The sequence below is a fragment of the Marmota monax genome, unplaced genomic scaffold, assembly GCF_021218885.2.
Source record: "Marmota monax isolate L192 unplaced genomic scaffold, Marmota_monax_Labrador192_F-V1.1 WCK01_AAM20220418_F8-fsc00097, whole genome shotgun sequence".
In the NCBI taxonomy this organism is placed as follows: domain Eukaryota; kingdom Metazoa; phylum Chordata; class Mammalia; order Rodentia; family Sciuridae; genus Marmota; species Marmota monax.
In genome coordinates, this window is record NW_026694162.1 from 7,015,199 (window position 1) to 7,036,364 (window position 21,166).

General features: G+C 37.4%; 1 protein-coding gene across 1 annotated transcript in view; it reads left to right on the top strand.

Moving 5' to 3' along the window:
• Positions 1-1,257: 1,257 nt before the first annotated feature.
• LOC124107678 (short transient receptor potential channel 7) overlaps positions 1,258-21,166 on the top strand; it is a 149,887-nt gene continuing 129,978 nt past the window's right edge. The window contains exon 1 of the mRNA XM_046465862.2: positions 1,258-1,298. Coding sequence (XP_046321818.1) covers positions 1,258-1,298 — 41 coding nt within the window. The remainder of the gene's footprint in view (positions 1,299-21,166) is intronic.

The window sequence follows — 21,166 nt, forward strand, 5'->3', positions numbered from 1 at the left end:
CATTTGTGGGCTGCGTGGGGGCTATATTGCACATGGCAGCCTAGTGAGTAGGAGAATCTGGTGTCGGGAACTTCCAGGGGACATTTCCTCTGGTTGACTGCCCAGACACATTGGGAGCCCTATTCAAGCTCTGCCAAAGGTCCCACACATCACTGGAGGTGGGGTGACCTGCTGTAGCAGCACAGACCCTCTGAGACGGGAGTGACCTGCCAAGATGTCAATCAACCTGCTGACTGCAAGATATCATGAAGCAAGACTCCACCCCTGAAACTTTATCCTTGCCTTTGCCATACCCCCTTAAATAAATCAGAGGAGCCATTTTCTAGTTGTCTAGCTCCAGCTCCTCTCTCAAGTGGACCTATCAGGGGCTCCAACTTTTTGAAGATATCTTTCTGACTTTGTCTTTCGTTTTCACTAATTATTCTAGGTTTTAATTTCTTAGGAGGCTTATACCTCCAAGCAGGCAAGAATTCCCTGGCAAGGTGCTGTCCCCCTGCGTAATACCCATGTACTCGTTCTATGACATCAAACAAGTTGCTTAGCCTCTCTGAACCTTGATTTCTTCATCGGAAAAATAGAAAATAAATACACGCCCACCTCACAGAACTGTTATAATGGCTAAGTGACTTATTGCACATCAGGAAATCAGCACAAGGCAGGAACAAATTGTTCAAAACCTTATGACTGGGCTGGGGATGTGGCTCAAGCGATAGCGCACTCACCTGGCATGTGCGGGGTGCTGGGTTCGATCCTCAGCACCACATAAAAATAAAGATATTGTGTCCAACTAAAATTAAAAAAATAAACATTAAAAAAAGCTTATGACTGACCTCTATGTGTTGGATGATGACTGCTCATGCTACCAACCTTAGAAACTGGTAACTCACATTATCCACTGCCTCCACCTGTGGGGTACAGAGATACTCAGTTTCACATCTACAGTGGAGTGTTCTTCTCCCCACAGGAACATAATATGCAAGACTTTCATAACCTGGTCCCCTCCTGTCCCCAGTACATGTAACTTTAACTATCACTCTTCAGCTACATTTTCCCCTCCCCACAAAATAGTAGGTTTCACACTTTGCACCTTTGTGTGACCATTTACTCAGTATCGAATACCCTTTCCTAGCTTCTCACTCCTTTAGTTTTTCCTTCAAGCATTGCTTTCTCTGAAAGCCTTCCCTGATATACTTTCCCACTCCTGACTGGATCAGGTGACCTCTTATGAGCTTCGGAAGGCTCTGTCCTTTTCCCATCATGGCCCATGTCACACTGAACTTGAATGACCTGTGTGATAGGTAAGTGTCTCAGCCTACAATTTAGTTGTGTGTGTGTGTGCGTGCACACACACACACACAAACATACACACAAAGAGCCTTTCCTTTATTACTAAATAATTGGACTTAATTTCCATTTGACCTCCCAAATAATAATCTCAGTCATTCTAACACCATTTAGGACAGTTAAGATCTTTTTAACCAACTCAAGCCTACTCCCAGTCCCTACACCTTCCCCAGTCTGAGTATGGGCTCTGGGTTCTTGGTGTTATGGCGTAATCAGGGGTGGGGAAAGGTATGGATGGCGCAGTTACCCTTCGGTTGTCATTATTAGTTCATGCTGGAATGACGAGATGCAGCCCATTCCCTCTGGCTCTCTATTATAAATTAATAGTGGTCTTAGCCCCATGATCTTCCTTTCATAATTCAATACTATCTTGAGTTCTCCTCTCTTTTTCTTTGGTGCATGGGAATCATTTCCTATTCTCCATGCAAAGCTGAGCTCTAAAAAGGTTTCTCAAAGCTATCTGTCCTAGACACTCCACATACCATCTCTAGAAAGTTAAGGACAGATACTGTCTGCTCCAGGTTGTCCCCAACCTGCCAGGATAAGCTCTCAATTCCCTACACATCCTCACATTCTCTCTGAGCACTCAGTTCTGAGTGTCAGGGGACCTGTAGTAGGGGTACAGCACCCCAAATTATTTCTATTGTTTCCTTTCTTGCTCTCTGCCATCAGCCCAGAAAATCTTTACCTGTTATGAAACAGGCGGGAAAACACTTCTGATTGATCTAATTCTTTCAAAGCAAAGACTTTGGGAATCTAAATTCCTATGCTCTTCAAATCCAAAAACGTTCTTTCAAACTACTGTCTGCTCCTCGAGTTTTCAAACATATTTAGAAACTCAAAAGCCAGGGCTTGACTTATATCTTTCTGTATTCTCCCATAACAACCCTTCCCAGAGGCACACACACAAAAAAAAAATGCCTCAAGATCTAGTTTGAACAGAGAATAAGCTATAGGATTAAAAAGATGAAGAAGAAGTAGGAATTCAGAATAATTAAATAAAATAGAAATGGTATCCCACTACCTCTGTTAACTCTTTCTGATTTGAGCATTTTGAAACCAATTATTACATTTGTTTCATTCTTACTATGTCCTTAGTAAAATGTTAGTTTAAAATAAAGCATATGAAAGGTGACTGATTTTTGCTTACAGTTCTTGGAATTTCAAGGAATAAATACCATAATTGATTATTAAATGGAATTTGGGTAAATAATACAAAGGAAGCAAAACTCCCTGGAAAAGCTTTAAAGGTGGTAAAATCAACCAAAAGAGTATTCTTGGCTTTTCTGCATAACTTTTATTTTAAAGCCTCTCCTAAGAAGTGACCAGGGGTCAGACACTTTCCAATGCTTTACATATATTATCTCATTTAATCACATCATAGAAAAAAATGGAATCTTCTAAGGATCAGTAGTCCTGGTATTTGGGGCCCACTTTCTCACTGTGAGATGGGAAGGCTCTCTCCCCTGAGGTGCCTGCCACCCTCAAAGTCTCCTCGGTTCAGGTAGAATAATACGAGGGGCTGGAATGTCACAAGAACTGAGCATCTTTCCTGGCATCTGTGGCTCTGACCTCATTAAATCTGCAAGTGAAAAACCTGGAAACATATTTATCACTTCATCACCTGTTTTGTATGATCAACTCTTGCACTGAGATAAATCCATGGAGGTTAATATGGGGAAACTGGTTATAATTTCAGGAAGGCTCTTTGAAAATTCATATTGCATTTGCCCTGAGGCTCATAATTTGACTTTCAATCATCACAGCTGAAGGACGTGGCATGAAAATTTTATAGTAAAAAGAGAATTCGTGAACCAGAAGTAACCTCCTTTATCAGTTTAATTATTTTCTTTTCTTTTTGTTTATTGATAATGGGGGTTGAACCCAGAGCTTTGCATATGCTAAGCATGTGTTCTACCACTAAGCTACATTCCCATCCCCAACTATTTACTTTTAAAGAGAAAATATGGAAATATAATTCACAGATATATTGTTCCTCAGATTTAGCATGGAGAGCAAGATGGCTATGCTTTTTTTTAACTCAGGGGTGCTTAACCACTGAGCCACACTCCCAACCATTTTTTGTATTTTATTCAGAGACAGGGTCTCACTGGGTTGCTTAGTGCCTCACTAAGTTACTGAGGCTGGCTTTGAATTCATGATGCTTCTGTCTCAACCTCCTGAGCCACTGGGATTACGGGTATGCACACACCTGGCAAGATAGCTATGCTTTTGAAAGCTAAATATACTCATTTATTCAGAATCATCCTTAGGTTATTGTTGCCCAACTAAATTGCCAAAGGGGCAATTTAGTGCAGGCAAATGACTGCTAGACTTGGTCAAGACTCAAGTCAGGCCAGGACTCTTTCCCACTTCACTTGCTAAGTCATTGTCTTCTCATCTGGAGATTGCAATATCCACCCTACCAATAGTACATCAGTTGCTCCACATGAAAGAGTTGTATGATCTGTGAATCTGTGACGCACCATGTCCTCATGAAGGAGAGAGGGCAACCTGACTGCCAAGCTGACGATTCCTGTCCTTCTTGTAGGAATAATAGAATCACAACTAACACTTTTAGAGCACTCTCCATATACCAACACTGCCCTAAGAGTTAGCTCATTTAATCCTCAAACAATTCCCAAGTGGTGGTTACTATTACTATTCCCATCTTATGGATAAGAAAACTGAGTCATGGAGAGGCTAAGTAATTTGCCCAAAATAAAGCTGAGAGTCTAACCCAGGCCATCCTGCTCCAAAATTTCTTCTCTGAATACCCATGGTCAAGATATCTTCCAACCCCGCTCACATCTCTATCCTTTGATCTTCTCTAAAGCCACACTTCTTTAAGTCCTACAGTAACTGAAAGAAATACAACTCTCCAGAACTGAGTCTTCCTGGGATCTTGAGCCACTACTCCACAAAGAGCTTTTATTCAGAATCACTTTTATATCCTATAGACATAGAACTTCTGCTTGGTGGCCTTCTTCTGGAGTCATGAAGAGCAAAGTGAGTCCCTTCCTCCTGTGAATAGCTCAAATACTGAAGATGATTATTAATTCCCTGTAATTCTTATTTAAAGACTAAACATCCCAGATACTTCAACACTTCATGCCAAGAATGTTCCAGGGTCTTTTGAAGGTACTCACTTCTCATCTCTTTGTTCCTGTTCCTGTCCACTGACTATGACTGGACATACAACCACAAGGGTAATCTGTCTAGGACAGAGGCCAGGACTGCATTTCCCATAGCAGGATTGTCTGTACGCCATACACTACTAGGACAACTAACAGTCATGCTTCATTTTGACTAGCCTATGTATTCATCTGAGCTCAGTTTGCCTCCAAGCCTGAGAAATCTCTAAGATATGGAAGCTCTTCCTGGTAGAGAACAACTTTTCTAACTGAGGAAGTTTCAGTCAATGTCCATGCCCTGAGATGAACTACTTTGTTTTTAGATTCACCCTCCCCATCCCTCCAACATTGATTCTTCTCATTCTCCTTCCTTTAGGCCTCTTTCCTTCATCTTCTTCGGTCAGACATTCATTCATTTCTTCATTCACTCATATATATGGAGACCATAAAAAAACTGGCATGCCAGAAATCAGAGTCATAAAATATTAGAACTCTTTACGAGTTCTGAAGAACTTTGAGGTTCACTATTGTTTTAATGCTGTGTAGAAGACAGACATGCTTTGGAGCATGCTTACCACTTGATAAGTTCTTGCTAAATTTAAATATAGGAGTACATGTATATGATATGTATATGATATGAAATCATCTTCAGCATTTGAGCTGTTCCCAGGAGGAAGGGACTCACTTTGCTCTTCATGACTCCATATAATATATATATATATATATATATATATATATATATATATATATATATATATATGGAATATATATATACATATATATACACACACATATGTAGACATATATGATTATCTATAATGTTTCCAAATACTTTTTGAAAGGAAGTTAATAGGAAATAGTACCTATTTTGTGGGATTTACATTTACATTTTCATCTTGCAACATGCTCACCACCCATCTCTGTGTTCCTCTGACTTTGTTCCCTAGACATAATTAAGAGAAATTTTCAAAGAAATGTCTAGATAAAAAATCATTTGTAGATTTTTCTCAAGGACATTCTTTATTCTGCTTACTTGCTGACTTTGGGAAGATGTTGGATACCAAAGGTTTATTTCAATAATAATTTCCTTAGATGAAGGGTTTCCTTTGATTTCCTTTGAATTCATAACATTTCTCTGTGCAACAAATTGTTTAACCCTCAGTCAAGAACAAAGAATCAAATTGTTGTTAAGTCAATCTATAATCTAAAAGGTTATTGACTATTATAAATTATTTTTTAGATCTTAACTTTTAATAAAGTTAACCTCTCTCTTTGTATATACTATATTACACAGCACCCCCAAACTCTTACTTTGCTCCTGATTCTGTGAGTTGGACAGGTTCAGTGTAGATGGCATGTGTTTACCACACTTGGAGTCAGCTGAGATGATTAAGTAAGCAAGAGAGGACTAAGGGCACCTTGTTACTTGTCTGAGAGCTTGGTGTTGGCAGAGGCTGGGTGCCTAATTCTCTAGGTGGCCTCCCTTGCCAGATAACCTCTCTGAAGCAGAATTGCCTAGATTTCTTTATGTAGAGGCTGGCTTTTGAGAGCAAAAGCAGAAGTTATAAGATCTTTTAAGGACTGGGCTGGAAGGTTTCAGAACATCACTCCACTATGTTCTCTTGATAAAATCAAGTCACAGGTTAAGTCCAGATTCAAGGGTAGGGAAATAAAACCCAGTTCTGGATGGGTTAAGGAGCCAAGTTTGCAAAGGGGTACAGACATAAGAAGGCATGATTTATTGGATGCTATGTTAAATAATCTGCTACAAATAGGTGCTCCAAATGGATGTAATTATGTTACTGAGATAAGTTGCTACTCAGCCAAAGCTCAAAACCATCGTGAGATGTGATCTAAAGAGTTCCATCAATCCAGAGTGTACTTAGCAGAACTCAAAGATGTCTACTAGGGAAATAATGTGACTGGAAAAGGCATTCCTTGAGGTCACCTGAGTTTGAAGGAACAGAAAATGACTGAAATGGGGATGATCTTCAAGGCCCAGCAAATGGGCTTGCTAGCCTGAAAGGCCTGGGTTCAAATGTCAATTTTGCTACTTCCTAGTATGGAGCAAGATCTATGAGCTTTTTTATTTCCTCAAGTACAAAATAGGTGAAATATTATTATAAACCTCACAAAAACTTGTGCATAAGTTAAAGTGTTTCTAGTATAGTGCTCAGCAAAGTACCTGATACAGAATTAGAGCTTAATAAATGATGGATGGTTCCCATCATTTGGAAGTCTTTTCCTCTAATGAAAATGTTCATTATATTTCAATGAAAGTGGCTAATTCAAAGGAAGGCTGGGCTTTTGTTGACCTAGAGACAAGAGTGAAATTCGAAATATTGAACAATTTGTTTAGCCCAATCAGAACTGAAAGAGTTTTATGGTTAAGGCAGGACCTGTGGTCTCCTTTTATGCTAAGCATTAATACTTGAGTTGCTGGATTTGGAGCAAGTTCAGGAGATCTCAGCAGTCAGATCAGAGCAGGCTAGTGGCAGAGGAGCCTTGAAGAGCTTGGAGCAATGGCCATTTATGAGCCAATAAAGATATTTCAGTACTGTAACCCCAAGCATGGCCATGCAGGTGCAGACCAGCTAGAGCAATAACCCTGTTTAGGAGCAAGAAATGCCAAGGCTCTTCTTGTACAAGTAAGCATGGAAGAGAGGAGCCAAAATTAGTAGAGTTCATGCCTGAATGAGTAGAGTTCAGTTGATACCCAACAATGATTCAAACCAGGGAACAAAAGAACCATCATGCACAGCATCTAGAAGCTGGCAAGCCAGGAACAGCAGATCAATGGCAGACAAGAAACAGCAGAAATGGGCATCACAGGGGTGCAGGCTAGGCTCTGCTATGGATAGAACTTATTAGAGTAGAAACAAAGTGCCAGAAGCCAGGTAGACCAGCGAGGTAGACTGCTTTGAGTAAATGGAAGGGGTGGGGGTCTTGGGAAAGTTTCACATAACTGCTACCAAATCCAAAGATATATGCTTAGTGATGTGTGGGCTCAGACAAGAGAAACTGTCCTGCCTTTGAAGAACATATGTGCACAGTGACCAGAGACCTCCTTGTTCCATTCCTTAAAGGGAATGTCCAGAGAAGCCAGTGATTATAAGAAGCAAGAGGCTGGAGGGTGACCTCCAAATGGAAAGAGCAAGATAAAAGACATAAACATGTCTGGGTGTGAGGTAAGTACCTGATATGGAATGTACTCTGGGCTAGGAGTGGGAGACCAGGGCAAATTAGGAAGGCTTTGCCAGGAATTCACTGATTTGTAGAAGTAAAAGTCTTATAAGCCTATCAAATAAAGTCAACTTTCCATGCCTAGCAATCAAAGCTTAGCTCCAACTTGCTTTACCCTCATTTCTCCAAAATGGAATTGCAAGGAATAGGGAAATGGACAATCATATGCCATGGAGCATTTAAGAGGAGTAAAAAATGTCCATGCACATGTGAATCACAATCTCAGAGCCTGGTCCATACTCTCCACTTGATAAATGTCATGTCATGGTGTTTCCACCACCGGGTACAGTTGGGGAGTGGTGCATGGCTCATATTTTCTCAGTCACTCCAATTCATGTTCCCCTGAGATGTGTTTGTCCCAGGAGTCATCATTTTCTCATTCCCCCAAACCACTATAGAGGCTAGCAGAGCCCTGATTATGTCATAGGTTTTGTGAGATTTCATTGAGATCATAACTATTGTGTGCTTAGCTCAGTGTTGACAAGGATTATGTGTTCGATAAATGTTCATTGTCACTACTTTATTGCTGCTAGTGTACACACACACACACACACACACACACACATCTCTATAAGAAAAAATTCCCCTTCTGTCAAACCAGATGGCATGACGAACATGGAATATGCATCCCTTCTCTAAGCCTTTGCTCAGTTTGCCTAGTGCACTCTCTGACTTACTTTAGGGTGGTATAAAGCCTTCCCATCCTCCAAATTCATCTTCACATTCTCTGTAAATCCTTCCCTGACAACTCTCACCTTCCTCCTTTGAAACCCCAGAGCATCGCTTGTCAGCATAATTCACTTGACAATTAACCACGCTGTCTTCTTGCAGCTCCCCTATTGTAGTTAAACCAACTATGTCTGACTTTATACCTTCCTCAATGCTTATGAGCCTTCAACCCCCAGCTCATGGATGCTGAGATACTCTAGTACCTAGCCCAGTATCTGGCACTGCGGTATTAGGTGAGTTCATTTGGAATCACATGAGATATGGTAGTAACTTGAGAGTTAAAAGCAAAGTGCCTAATGAAGGTTCTGGGATGATTACGAAAGAAACTGCTAAAAGAGAAAGAGCATCAGCACATCAATTGATAAAAATATGCACTTCCAAATACCTGTGCAGACAGTCTAAGCAGGAGGTTTGTGCCTTTGTGTTGTTTATTTTTCAAGCTGGCCCAAAACAAAACCAAGCATCCTGTTGAGCCCCCGGGACCTTCACAGTGCAGCACTGAGGAATTGTTTCTTAGCTTAGGAATTATGGAGCAGGGCCTGAATTAGCGATTCTTTTGAAACTGGGGAGAGATAAACTCTTGCTCCACACCTTGTGCCTCTCTCCCTCATCTGGAACCTTATGTATCAAATAAACATGCACTGACTGCTATGAGAAGAGAGAAGATGACATTGAACCCAGGTAAGTGAGATATAGACCTAACCTGAAGAAGCTCTGGGTCAGCAAAGGAGACATTTGTATATACACAGATTTTTGCTCAGACAGCACAAAGTGCCAAAGCCCCATCCACATCAGAGACAAATTCTAAATGGGCAGAGAAGGACAGATGGTTCAGGTGGACTTCCACCTCCTATATCTCTCTCTTTCACTAACAAACCCTTATTTACCTCCAAGATTGATTCCAGTCCCAACCCCTGGAGGTTTTTCTCCATTCTCCAGCCACAGGAACCATTCTTCTCTTAGGATCATTCAGCCCTATCTGTCAATTCTACCCTGTCTCACATGGCATTTTGCATTGGTGCTGCCAACATCCTACCAAAGTTTGCTTCTCATTTCATGAGATGCTGAAGTGATTTGTGTCTCTGGAGGCATCATTGAAGCCCAATTTCAAATATTTATGTTCATCACAGAAGCCACATTGATCAACTACATCATCATAAATGAATGGTATAAATACAAATGTAAGATCAATCTGTATTAGCAAGAGGCCACTTCATTTATCTGTTTTAAATGTGTGCAATCTACTTTGAAAATGAGTCCTACTGACAAAATCTAAACAAAATACAAGTTTGAAAAAAGACTCCTTCCCGTCACATATCTGGTAATTAACCACTAGTGTTCTGAAAAATATGTGCATTTTTGTCTTTTTTCCCAATATATGATAAAAATAATAATAATAAAAATAAATAAGTGAAAAACATATATGATCACCTACAGTGTTAGTCAGATTTCTACTGCTATGACAAATACTTGAGATAAACTAATTAAAAGGAGGAAAGGTTTATTTGGGCTCATGGCTGCAGAAGCTTCAGTACATGTTTGGCTAGTTCCCTTGCTTTTGGGTCTGTGGAAAGGCAGAACATTATGATGTGCAGCATGTAATGGGGAGAATCTGCTTACTTTATGACCAAAGAGAAAGGAAGAAGCCAGGGTCCCAATATGCCATTCAGGGACAATGGCCTAACTTCCCCCAAAGGCCTAACTTTCTCCCTCTAGGCCTTACCTCCTAAAAGATCCACCACCTCCTGACAGTACCACAAGTTGGTGACCAAACCTTTAACATGTGAGCTTTTGGGAAACATTTCAGATCCAAATTATAACAGACAGTATTGACTATTTATTGTAGAGGGGTTGGGTTTTTTAAATATTCTGTAAATTGAATACAATTCTTGAAGCAACAGAGAAAGGAAACTATGGGTTCTGTCATTCTGAGAGAGGAGAAAGAAGTTCTCCTGATTATTCGCTAATCTGAGGAACTGGACCAGTTCACTTCAGAAAAGTGTTCAGAGAAGAGGGGGAAGTTTTGACATCTTTTTCTAAGCATTTATAGAAATGATGTCGATCTGCTCTGTTCCCCTAATCCATCCTGACCCTGATAAAAATCAGTAATCCCCAAGGTATCCCTGGGATTTCACCTTCCCTCACCAAGGTGGCTGTTCTTAATCAAGTTAGTGTCACACATCTCCTCCTCCTAAAGAGCCTGCAGTATTTCCTCTGGTTTGTGAAGTCTCATCTATGGATTGTTAGGGGTTGTAGTTCACGAAGTTACCTTCACTAGTAGGGATCAAGCACCAAGAATTGTCATGAATTATTGCTGGTATGTTTTCAATTATTTAACACCACAAACTCTTTTAGAGAAATACTACAAGGTAATTTAGCATAGAGGATAAATGCATTCTCGAAATATGTAAATTGTTATTTCTAGTTTCTCTGCTGACTTATTGGAAGACCTTGGGAAAGTAACTTAATCTCATGAAGCTTCAGTTTCCTCATGTTTTAATGGAAGAAAATATTCAAAAAGTTCCTTTTAAGAATTTTGGGTGTTAAATAAGACAATATATATAAAGTTCTCAGAGAGTATCTGGTATTAAATAAATGTTAACAGTTATTTTTAATTAATGAAGTTTAGAAATTATTTGCTTTTATAAGGTTGAATTAAGAAGGCTTCACTCTCACTGGCCCACTTTGTAGAATGATAAGGAAAGGCTAGGGTTCTAATTAGGCTGGGAAAATTACTTCCAACATGAGGAATACCAAGAAGACTGTCATATACACATCAACATCATTCACTGGGTGCTGGTGTGTGGAGGATCCAGACATGCTCCTCTGGGTAATTCCACATGTGTCTCTTTGGAGGGAATTCTCAAGGCTCAGTGTTGATTTCCTTCCTTCTTTTCATCCTCTCTGTCTTCTGTTCTCCTTCTCTTCCTTCCTTCCTTAACTCAGTGATCTTAGCTATAGTCCACAGATGTCAGGATGCTGAATAGTAACAAGCAAGCTTTGGAATCAGAGATATGGGTCACAGCTTAGTTTAACAGCAAATTATGTGATCATGAATTAGTTACTTAAATCCTATCAAGCTCATTTTTCTCTTCTGTAAATTGATACAAATAATACATATCTTAAATTGTTAATTCAGGGATGAGTAAAAATATAATATATGTAAAGCAAATGGATTTTTTCCTGTGTAGCACTAAGCAAAATTACCTCTAAACATCAATTTCCTCATGAATATGAAGATTAAAATGTTCTGAGTTTTTTATACTTTTATTGAGTCACAATTGACTCATGATACACTGTATCTATTTAAAGAATGAAATTTTGCAAGTTTTGACATATGTATACACTCATGAAACCATTACAATAATCAAGACAATGTGCATACTCTAGTGCCATATATATATAAAAAATAAAAAATATCAAAAAAAATGATACAAAGAAAAGAATTTTATAGTTAAAAATAGTGACCTGGTCTCAAATCCTAGCTGGGTGACTGTCATAAAGTTACTAACTGACCTAGACTTCAGTTATTCTAACAACCTTAAAAGTTTTGTGGGTTATACGAACTAACACATATATGTTTCTACCAAAATAATGCCTGTCACATAAAAGATGTTTGATAAATGCAGGTAAATACAGGAGGGAATTGCTCTCCCCTGCTTCTAGAAAAGGAAAACTGCCATGGATATTGCCAAATATGCCCAGAAAGAAATTTTGTATTGTATTTTTTCTTTTGCTTATTTGAAGATAATAATTTGGGTTATAACAGATGGGATTGTATATATCTTTTCATTTTTCACTTATGTTATAAATACACATAAATCTTGGCCTGTGCACAACCATGATTATATTTCGAGATATGGCAAACATAGTTTCTTCAAGTGTCTTAGAAAAATAATAATATAGAAATAGGAAAAAATAATGTGAGTATATCCAACCATCCCAAAAGTTGCTTCCTATATCTTTGTAATCTTTCTCTCTGCCCCTTCCCACCCCGACACAGGAACTTAGGGAACAATTGATTTAATATCACTGTACATTAGATTCAATTTCCTAGAATAAGATAAATGAAAACATAGAGGGTGTACTCTATTTTTTCTGCCATTTTTCATTTAACATAATTATTTCAAGAGTCATCATAATGTAAACCCATAGTTTATCATTTTAATTGCTGAGTACCATTCAATAAATATTTTCTCATTCTTTAAATTTTAACCTTCCTGTGTCTTTATACTTCTTGTAAGCAACACATCGTTGGGTCTCTTTTTATCCAATCTCATAATCTTTGCTTTTTAATTAGGATAGTTACATTATGAAATAATCAATATAATTTAAGTTTTTCATCTTGTTATTTTTTTCTTTTCCTTTATAGTACTGGGAATTTAATCCAGAAATGTTTCTATCACTGAGCTGAGCTACACCCCCAGGTTTTTTCTTTATTTTTTATTTTGAGACAGGGTCTCATTAAGTTGCTGGAGCTGCTCTTGAACTGTCTTCCTTCTGCCTCAGCCTCCCAGGTAGCTGGGATTATAGGTGAGTAGCACTGTGTCTGGCCCATTTGTTCTTTGTTCTCTTTGTCTTTTCTTGGATTTTGTGATTTCATTAGATTTTCTTCATTCTTATTAGGTATTACTCTTGTAATACTTCAGTGATTGCATTGGTGTTTATTGTATATGTCTTTATGTTATTGCAGTTTACCTTCAGTTGATATTATACCACTTCACACAGAATATGAGAAACTAATAATCACATACTTCCATTTCTCATCTTTCAGTTCTTATGCTATTATTGTTACATTTACACACATATACAATACTTTCTCAATATATTAAACTTTCTATTAGATTATTATTTTGTTTAAAGTGACAATTACAGTGGCTGGGTGTGGTGGCACAGGTCTGTGATTCCAGCGCCTCAGGAGGCTGTGGCAGGAGGATTGAAGTTCTTTATTCTTGGTTATGAATTCAGATTTCCACCAGGTATTATTATCCTTTTATCTGAAAAACTTTCTTTAGCATTTCTTGTCACGTAGGTCTTCTCAATGTAAATCCTTTTGCATCTAATCTGACTAAAAATATCTGTATTTTGCCTTCATTTGGGAAAAACTATTTTTTACCAGAATTCTAGGTTTATACTACTTTTCCTTCAGTCATTTAAAGATGCTGCTTCAGTCTTGTCACTTGCATTGCTTCCAATGAGAACTCTTCTGGTATCTAGATCTCTATGTCACTATATTTGATCCTACCTCTTATTTTCCTTGGACTGCTTTTATGTTTTCCTTTTTGTTATTGGTTTTGAGAAATTTAACTATCATATGCCTTGCTATATTTTTACTTTTATTTCTTGGACTTTGGGTTAATTTTGTTTCTTATATTTGTGATGATAACATGAGAATACCTCATCTGGAGTTTTAAATGAAGAAATAGCCTGCAGGTGTCAAATATAAGGCAGTGTATAACTACAAACAGTCAATCTGGAACATTTTCCTTTTTAGTTTTCCTTGGCCAAAGACTAAAATCAAAGATGGTACAAGGCAAATGAACCTTGTATACCAAAGATGGCAAACCTTTGGTTTGGATCATTCTAGTATGGATTTCAAGTAATAGGTGATAGATAAGGCAGACTCTTTTAGGTTCCATTAACAACAATAGCAACAACAAAGATGTATTACAGAAAAAAGTAAGATACCAGGTTAGGTGAATGAAGGATTCTGACAATTTGGCACACCAAATGGAATTTTTTTCTAAAATGTCTCAAAAATGTTTCCCCAGACTGACTAAATTGTGTGGTATAGCTTTTTCTAAGAAATGTTAATGCACTGAGAGATGAGAAGGAGAATGGAGAAGAGGAAAAGGAGCAGGGGGAAAAGTGGAGAGAAAATTAAAAGCAACCAGGCATGGGTGTGCATACCTGTAGTTCCAGCATTTGGGAAGGCTGAGGCAGGAGGATCGCAAGTGCAAAGCCAACCTCAGCAACTTAGTGAAGACTTTAGCAACTTAGCAAGACCTTGTTTCAAAATAAAAAATAGAAAAAAGGCTGAGGATGTGGCTCAGTGGTTAAGTGCCTCTGGGTTCAATCCCTGGTAGAAAGAAACAAAGGAAGGAAGGAAGGAAAGAAAGAAAAGCCCATATGTTCAGATTTACGACTGCATTCTTAAATTCTAGCTTTGCACATATGGCTTCAGAATACCTCTGTTATCATTCTTGGTCTCTTTCACAAGTCTACATTCAGTCTTTTAGAATAGCTGCAAATGATTCTTCAGATGTACCAGGATAGCTGCCCTAAGAAAAGATTTTTTAAAATGCCTTTATCACAGTAAGTCACACAAATTGGTGTGGAAATAACAGATCTAGGTCTAAAAGGAGAAATAATTATGTTTCTAAATTGTAGAATTTTTCTATATCCTTTCTGAGCAAGAGGAACAAAGTTATAAAAGAGAATTCTTTTTTTTTTTAATTTTTTATTGTGGGTTGTTCAAAACATTACAAATTTCTTGACATATCATATTCCACACTTTGATTCAAGTGGGTTATGAACTCCCACCTTCACCCCATACACAGATTGCAGAATCACATCAGTTACATCCATTGATTTACATATTGCCATACTAGTGTCTGTTGTGCTCCGCTGCCTTTCCCATCATCCACCCTCCCCCCTCCCCACCCCTCCTCTCTCTCTACCCCCTCCACTGTATAACCCTGAGGGTCTCCTTCCATTACCATGCAATTTCCCTTCTCTCTCCCTTTCCCTCCCACCTCTCATCCCTGTTAAATGTTAATCTTCTTCTCCTGCTCTTCGTCCCTACTCTGATCTTAGTTACTCTCCTTATATCAAAGAAGACATTTGGCATTTGTTTTTTAGGGATTGGCTAGCTTCACTTAGCGTAATCTGCTCTAATGCCATCCATTTCCCTGTAAATTCTATGATTTTGTCATTTTTTAATGCAGAGTAATACTCCATTGTGTATAAATGCCACATTTTTTTTATCCATTCGTCTATTGAAGGGCATCTAGGTTGGTTCCACAATCTTGCTATTGTGAACTGTGCTGCTATGAACATCAATGTAGCAGTGTCCCTGTAGCATGCTCTTTTTAGGTCTTTAGGGAATAGACCAAGAAGGGGAATAGCTGGGTCAAATGGTGGCTCCATTCCCAGCTTTCCAAGAAATCTCCATACTGCTTTCCAAATTGGCTGCACCAATCTGCAGTCCCACCAGCAATGTACAAGTGTACCCTTTTCCCCACATCCTTGCCAGCACTTGTTGTTGTTTGACTTCCTAATGGCTGCCAATCTTACTGGAGTGAGATGGTATCTTAGGGTGGTTTTGATTTGCATTTCTCTGACAGCTAGAGATGTTGAGCATTTTTTCATGTACTTGTTGATTGACTGTATGTCCTCCTCTGAGAAGTGTCTGTTCAGGTCCTTGGCCCATTTGTTGATTGGGTTGTTTGTTCTCTTAAAAGGATTTCATGAAGAACCCATTCATGCCTGCTGGCAAAGACAACAGCTGAACCTGGGCAAAGCAATATGGTTTTGGCAAAGCACTGAATCATGGAACAGGCAGAATGTATACAGATGGCAGAAAGGGGCTTCTTGTGCCACTGTTGATGCAGATAAGCTTCCCGCTACTGAAAACTCATCGCAATACTTGATAACATTCTTCACAAAATGTAAAATTCAAAGCTAAATGTGAAAGAAGAAAAGGAAACCCCCAAGTACCAGAAACTAATAGGCAGAGCAGTAAGAGGAAGCTGTTGCCATGGTGGTAAAGGGAGTGTGGGACCAGATATAGGTTCTAAAGGTTGGCAGTTGGGGTTTTAAAATGCACACAGAAACCCAAGATTACAAAGTAACACAGCCTTCATAGGATACACAGTCATCACACAGACAGAGGCTCTAATCACAGGGCTACAAAATCCTTGCTGTATACAGTATAATAATAATAATTATATATATATATATATATATATATATATATATATATATACACATATATGTATATATATATATATTACAAAAGAGAAATATACAGAGAGTATTATAGATACTATATATAAGTAAGATAAAGAGAACTATGTATTATTATAGATAGTAAAATTATACCAAAATGTATTTTTCCATTCTGTAGTATTTGGGTTATTTCTGATCTTTGTTAATACAGACATTTCTGCTATGAAAAGTCTTAAACAACTCTCCTGATGCACAAAACTAGAGTTTCCTTAGGTTTTCCATCTAGGAGAGGAATCTCTGTGTCACAAGGTACTAGAAGTTGGTTACAAAATGATTTTTTCAATTTTCAATAATTGATGGGCATAACATTTATTTTGCTTTATAATGTGCAATTGTTTGATTACTAATGGGGTTAATCATTTTATATGCTGATTGACCATTTGAGATCTGTCTTCTCTGAAGTACCAGTTTACCCTTTGTCTATTTTGCTATTGAGTTTCTAAGGAGTTATTTACATAGTGTAGGTAACAATTATTTGTCAGATTCATGTATTGCAAATATCTTCTCTCCTTTTCTATGTGTTTTTCACTTACTGGATTTTGATGAACAAACTTTTAATTTTATTGTAGTCAAATGAAAGTCTTTCCTTTATAATTCTAGATTTTTGCTCACATTTTAAGATTTTTTTAACTCAAGATCATAATATGTTTTCTTATCTCCTAAAAGTTCATGGTTTGAACTTCTGCTTCAATTTTTAGTAAAATTTTGAGAAGGAATTTAAGTATACTAGTTGGCCCCTTATATCTGCATTCATAAATCCGACCAATTGTGGAACAAAATATTCAGGGGAGATAACTATGTCTAAACATGTTTAGATTTTCTTCTTATCATTATTCCCTAAATAATACAATACAATAAGAATTTGCATAGCATTTACATTGTTTTTGGTATTATAAGTAATCTAGATACAATACATATAGGAAGATATGCATCAGTTATATTGAAATACCATTTTTATTATTTATTTTTGTTTCCATATTTTTATTGGTGCATTATAGTTATATATAATGATGTTATTTGTTGTTTTATATTTATACATGCACAGAATATAAATATAATTTGACTGTGGCTGAGGTTGTAGCTCAGTGGTAGAGCGCTTGCCTAGCATGTACAAGGCACTGGGTTCAATTCTCAGCACCTCATAAAAATAAATTAAATAAATGTCCATCAACAACTAAAGAACTTTTTAAAAATAAAAATAAATAAATAAATAGATAGATATAATTTGACTAATATAATTTGACTTCCCACCAAAGACCAGTTGAGACAGGAGACATGAGCCTTTGCAGGTTTTGATATACTTAGGCCAGGAGAAAAGTATCCTGGAACCAGTCCCCCATGGTTACAGAGGGATGACCATATACTCTTCATATGCAGTGGTCCCAGTACCCATTATTATACTTTTGTCCTTTCCCTCACTGATATTTTGTCTGAAATTCAGGCTTGATGTATATGAAATCTATTGATCTATTTTTTACCTATATACTCACAAATTTATTTCTTATAGCTTTAAAAAATCTTGATTTCTGCTAGATAAACCCCCTTCACCAATTTTTTCCCTTTGAAAAGTTTTGATGATCCTTGGCCTTTTGTTGTTCCATTCAAATTTAGAATTAACTCCAAAAACTAAACAAACAATACTGCCTACCCCCACAACCACAGAGAGACACAAATCTGGGATTTTTGTGTTGTTTTTAAGTTTAGTAAAGCAAAATTTAAAAAAAAGAAACAAAATACTAATGGAAAGTTACATAATAATATTAATGACAAATCATAATGAAATAAAAGTCATCTTTAAGGATAAAATAGAATCTTAACATAAACGTTCATCAGAAAAGATATAAACTTCTGGTCCAGTATAAATGCAACCACAACAGTCTCAAATGTATAAGAAAAATAAGTAGAATTGAGAGGGCAAATTGATCAAACAATTATCAAGGAATATGTTAACACAGCTCTGTCAGAAATTGATAGGTCAAGTGGATGAAAAAAGTAAGGCGATAAAAAATTTGAACAACAAAATAAACAATATTGACCCAGCAGACACATGGTATAAATAAATACATTCTTTTCAATCATACATGGATAATTCACAAAAATTGACAATGTTCTGGACCATAAAAGAAGCTTCAACCAAGCAATCAATATTAAACACTGAGTTCTCTAACTGCAAGGCAATAAAATTAGAAATCAATAGTGAAATCACAGTTTTTTAATCATACATACAGCTCTCACAGGATTTTTCACAGTTTGCTAAGCCCTTGTAAAGAAGGCCCAGCAGATGACTTGTCCCCTAAGAGTAAAGAAAAAAGAATTAACAATGATGAATTAAGCAGATCCCAATGGAATTTTCAGCTCCATTACTTATGACCCGTGAATTTAAGCAAGTACAGAGCCTTTCAGTCACAATTATAAAGAAAAGTGGCTGTCTCATGGGGCTGTGTGAGGATTAAATAAGATAATATACAGCTCTTGACATAATGTAAAGCCACATAGGAATATCTAATTTTAGTTTTTCAGGTTTTATTTTTAGTTAGTTTCTTATATAATTTTGTTTAGTTGTTATTATTTCTATATTAACATTTGTTTTGCAACATCGCAAAGTGATTTTTTTTTAGATTTACTATCTTGGCAGGTCCATGCTGGACCTGCATTCCAATTTGGAGCACACTGGTTAAGCTTTGAAATAGGGTCCTTCTGTTGATGTTAATATTATAAAATATGTCTTACTAAAGCTGTTAGCCTCACTTAGAAACTTAACCTTTTAAAGTATTATGCAATATTTTGTTAAATATCGTTAAATATCATGATATTTTTCAAATTTGGTCATTCATTCAGATCCAAAGACAACATTATTGTAAAAGGGGACAAGCAAAGAAGTTCCTTTCTAGCTCCTCAGACTTGGTTTCTCTGGGTATTCATGGCCCCAAAGGAGACTTCTTTCCAAATTTCCCTGTTTAAAATATCCAAAAACATAATTCGAACTTGACCATGTTTTACTAAACTAATAGACTAGTGATCTTTTTCTCTACACCCTTGTAATGTCTTCCTTAAAATCCTTTGAAGCCTTTTGTGGATGGGCATGAAGCTGTGGATACCTGGAAACGCTGATGAACTAGCAACAAAGTGGCTTGGGTTAGAAATCTAACTATGTCTCATTTAATCACCTTGCTACCATCGAGCAGTCTGTGTGACAGGCCCAGCCCCACCTTTGCAGGGGAATGTCAGGCACTTCTGGAGAGCAAAGGAAACGTGAAATGACATCTCTATGCCTGGCGGACATCTTCAGCTCCTCTATGCCCCGTGCTTCCTCCACCTCATGCCAGACAAATAGAAAGGGAGAAGGGAAAGTGGGCACTGTGTAGGGAAAACAAGAGGTGGAAAGTACTGCATAAAATCAAGTTAATAGCAGTTGAGAAGAAGAAAGGGAGTCTGGGAAACTTGAAAGTTGGGCACATATCATTGAATGTGTTGCAGGACTTTTCCAAGATACCTCTGGCAATAATGCCAAAGAGACATGGGTAAAGAGTCCAGTTCACACAGAATGTACATTTCCATATTACAAAATAAAATTTCCTGATAAAAATCATGACTTCAAAGATTTGGGCCTGGCTTGGTGGCTCATACCTGTAATTCCAGAACTCAGGAGACTAAGGCAGGAGGATTGTGAGTTCAAAGCCAGCCTCAGGAACTTAGCAAAGCCCAAAGCAACTTAGCAAGATCCTGTCTCAAAAAAAAACAACTTAAAGAAAAAAGAAGAGCTGGAGATGTAGCTCAATGTCAAAGCATCCTGGTTTAACCCACAGTACAAAAAAAAAATGGTGATATGGGGGAAAACTTGTGATAAAATAATAAATTAAAAATAGTATTTTCTTATTCATTAGCTATGTACTGCTTCATTTTATGTCATAACCAAGTGTTGCTACCTTTAGTGTCATAGACTGAATCCAGATTATGGGGATTTGTGAATGCCAAGGTTAAATGTTGCATTTGTTTATGGTTCAGTCTCCCTTATAAGGTCATGAACTCACTGGTGCAAGAGAGAGCATGTCTAACTTTTCTTTTTATTCCAAAATCTTAAAACAATATGTTGTCTTAGAGGGTTCCCCAATAAACAGCTTCTCTATCAGGGAGAATCCAGTCCAACCAAAATAAGATTTCTGCTTACATTGTGCTATGTATTATACTTCACACTTATTGCCTCATTACTGCAAACTGATTATGTTCCAGTGCTGTAGAGGAGGAAATTAAGGAAGAAAGAGGGCAAGTGATCACCCAGTATTACATCTGTAGCAAGCTTGGAGCCAACAATCAACACTCCAGGCAACCTGGTCCTATCCTATTTCCAATTACTACAATCTGCTCTCTCTCTCAGATTGCATTTCCACTGACTTTTTTTGTATTATATTTTATATTACATGTTATCTTTTATAAGGTACTATTTTTGCATGTTATGTTCAAAATGTGAAAATTGGCAAGATGGCACACACTGATTTTGTAAATCAGTCAATGCCGGTATTAGAAATTATGAAAGTCACATTTGAAAAGTTATGTGATGTTTTGTCACCACATTTAGGAAAGGCTATCATTATAGCTTATAATCATTGATGGAGTGAAAACACCATCCTACAATTAGTCTGACTCAAAGAAGTTAACAGCTAAGAGAAGTATATATAAATATTCTACAAGGAGGTTTTGAAGCACCA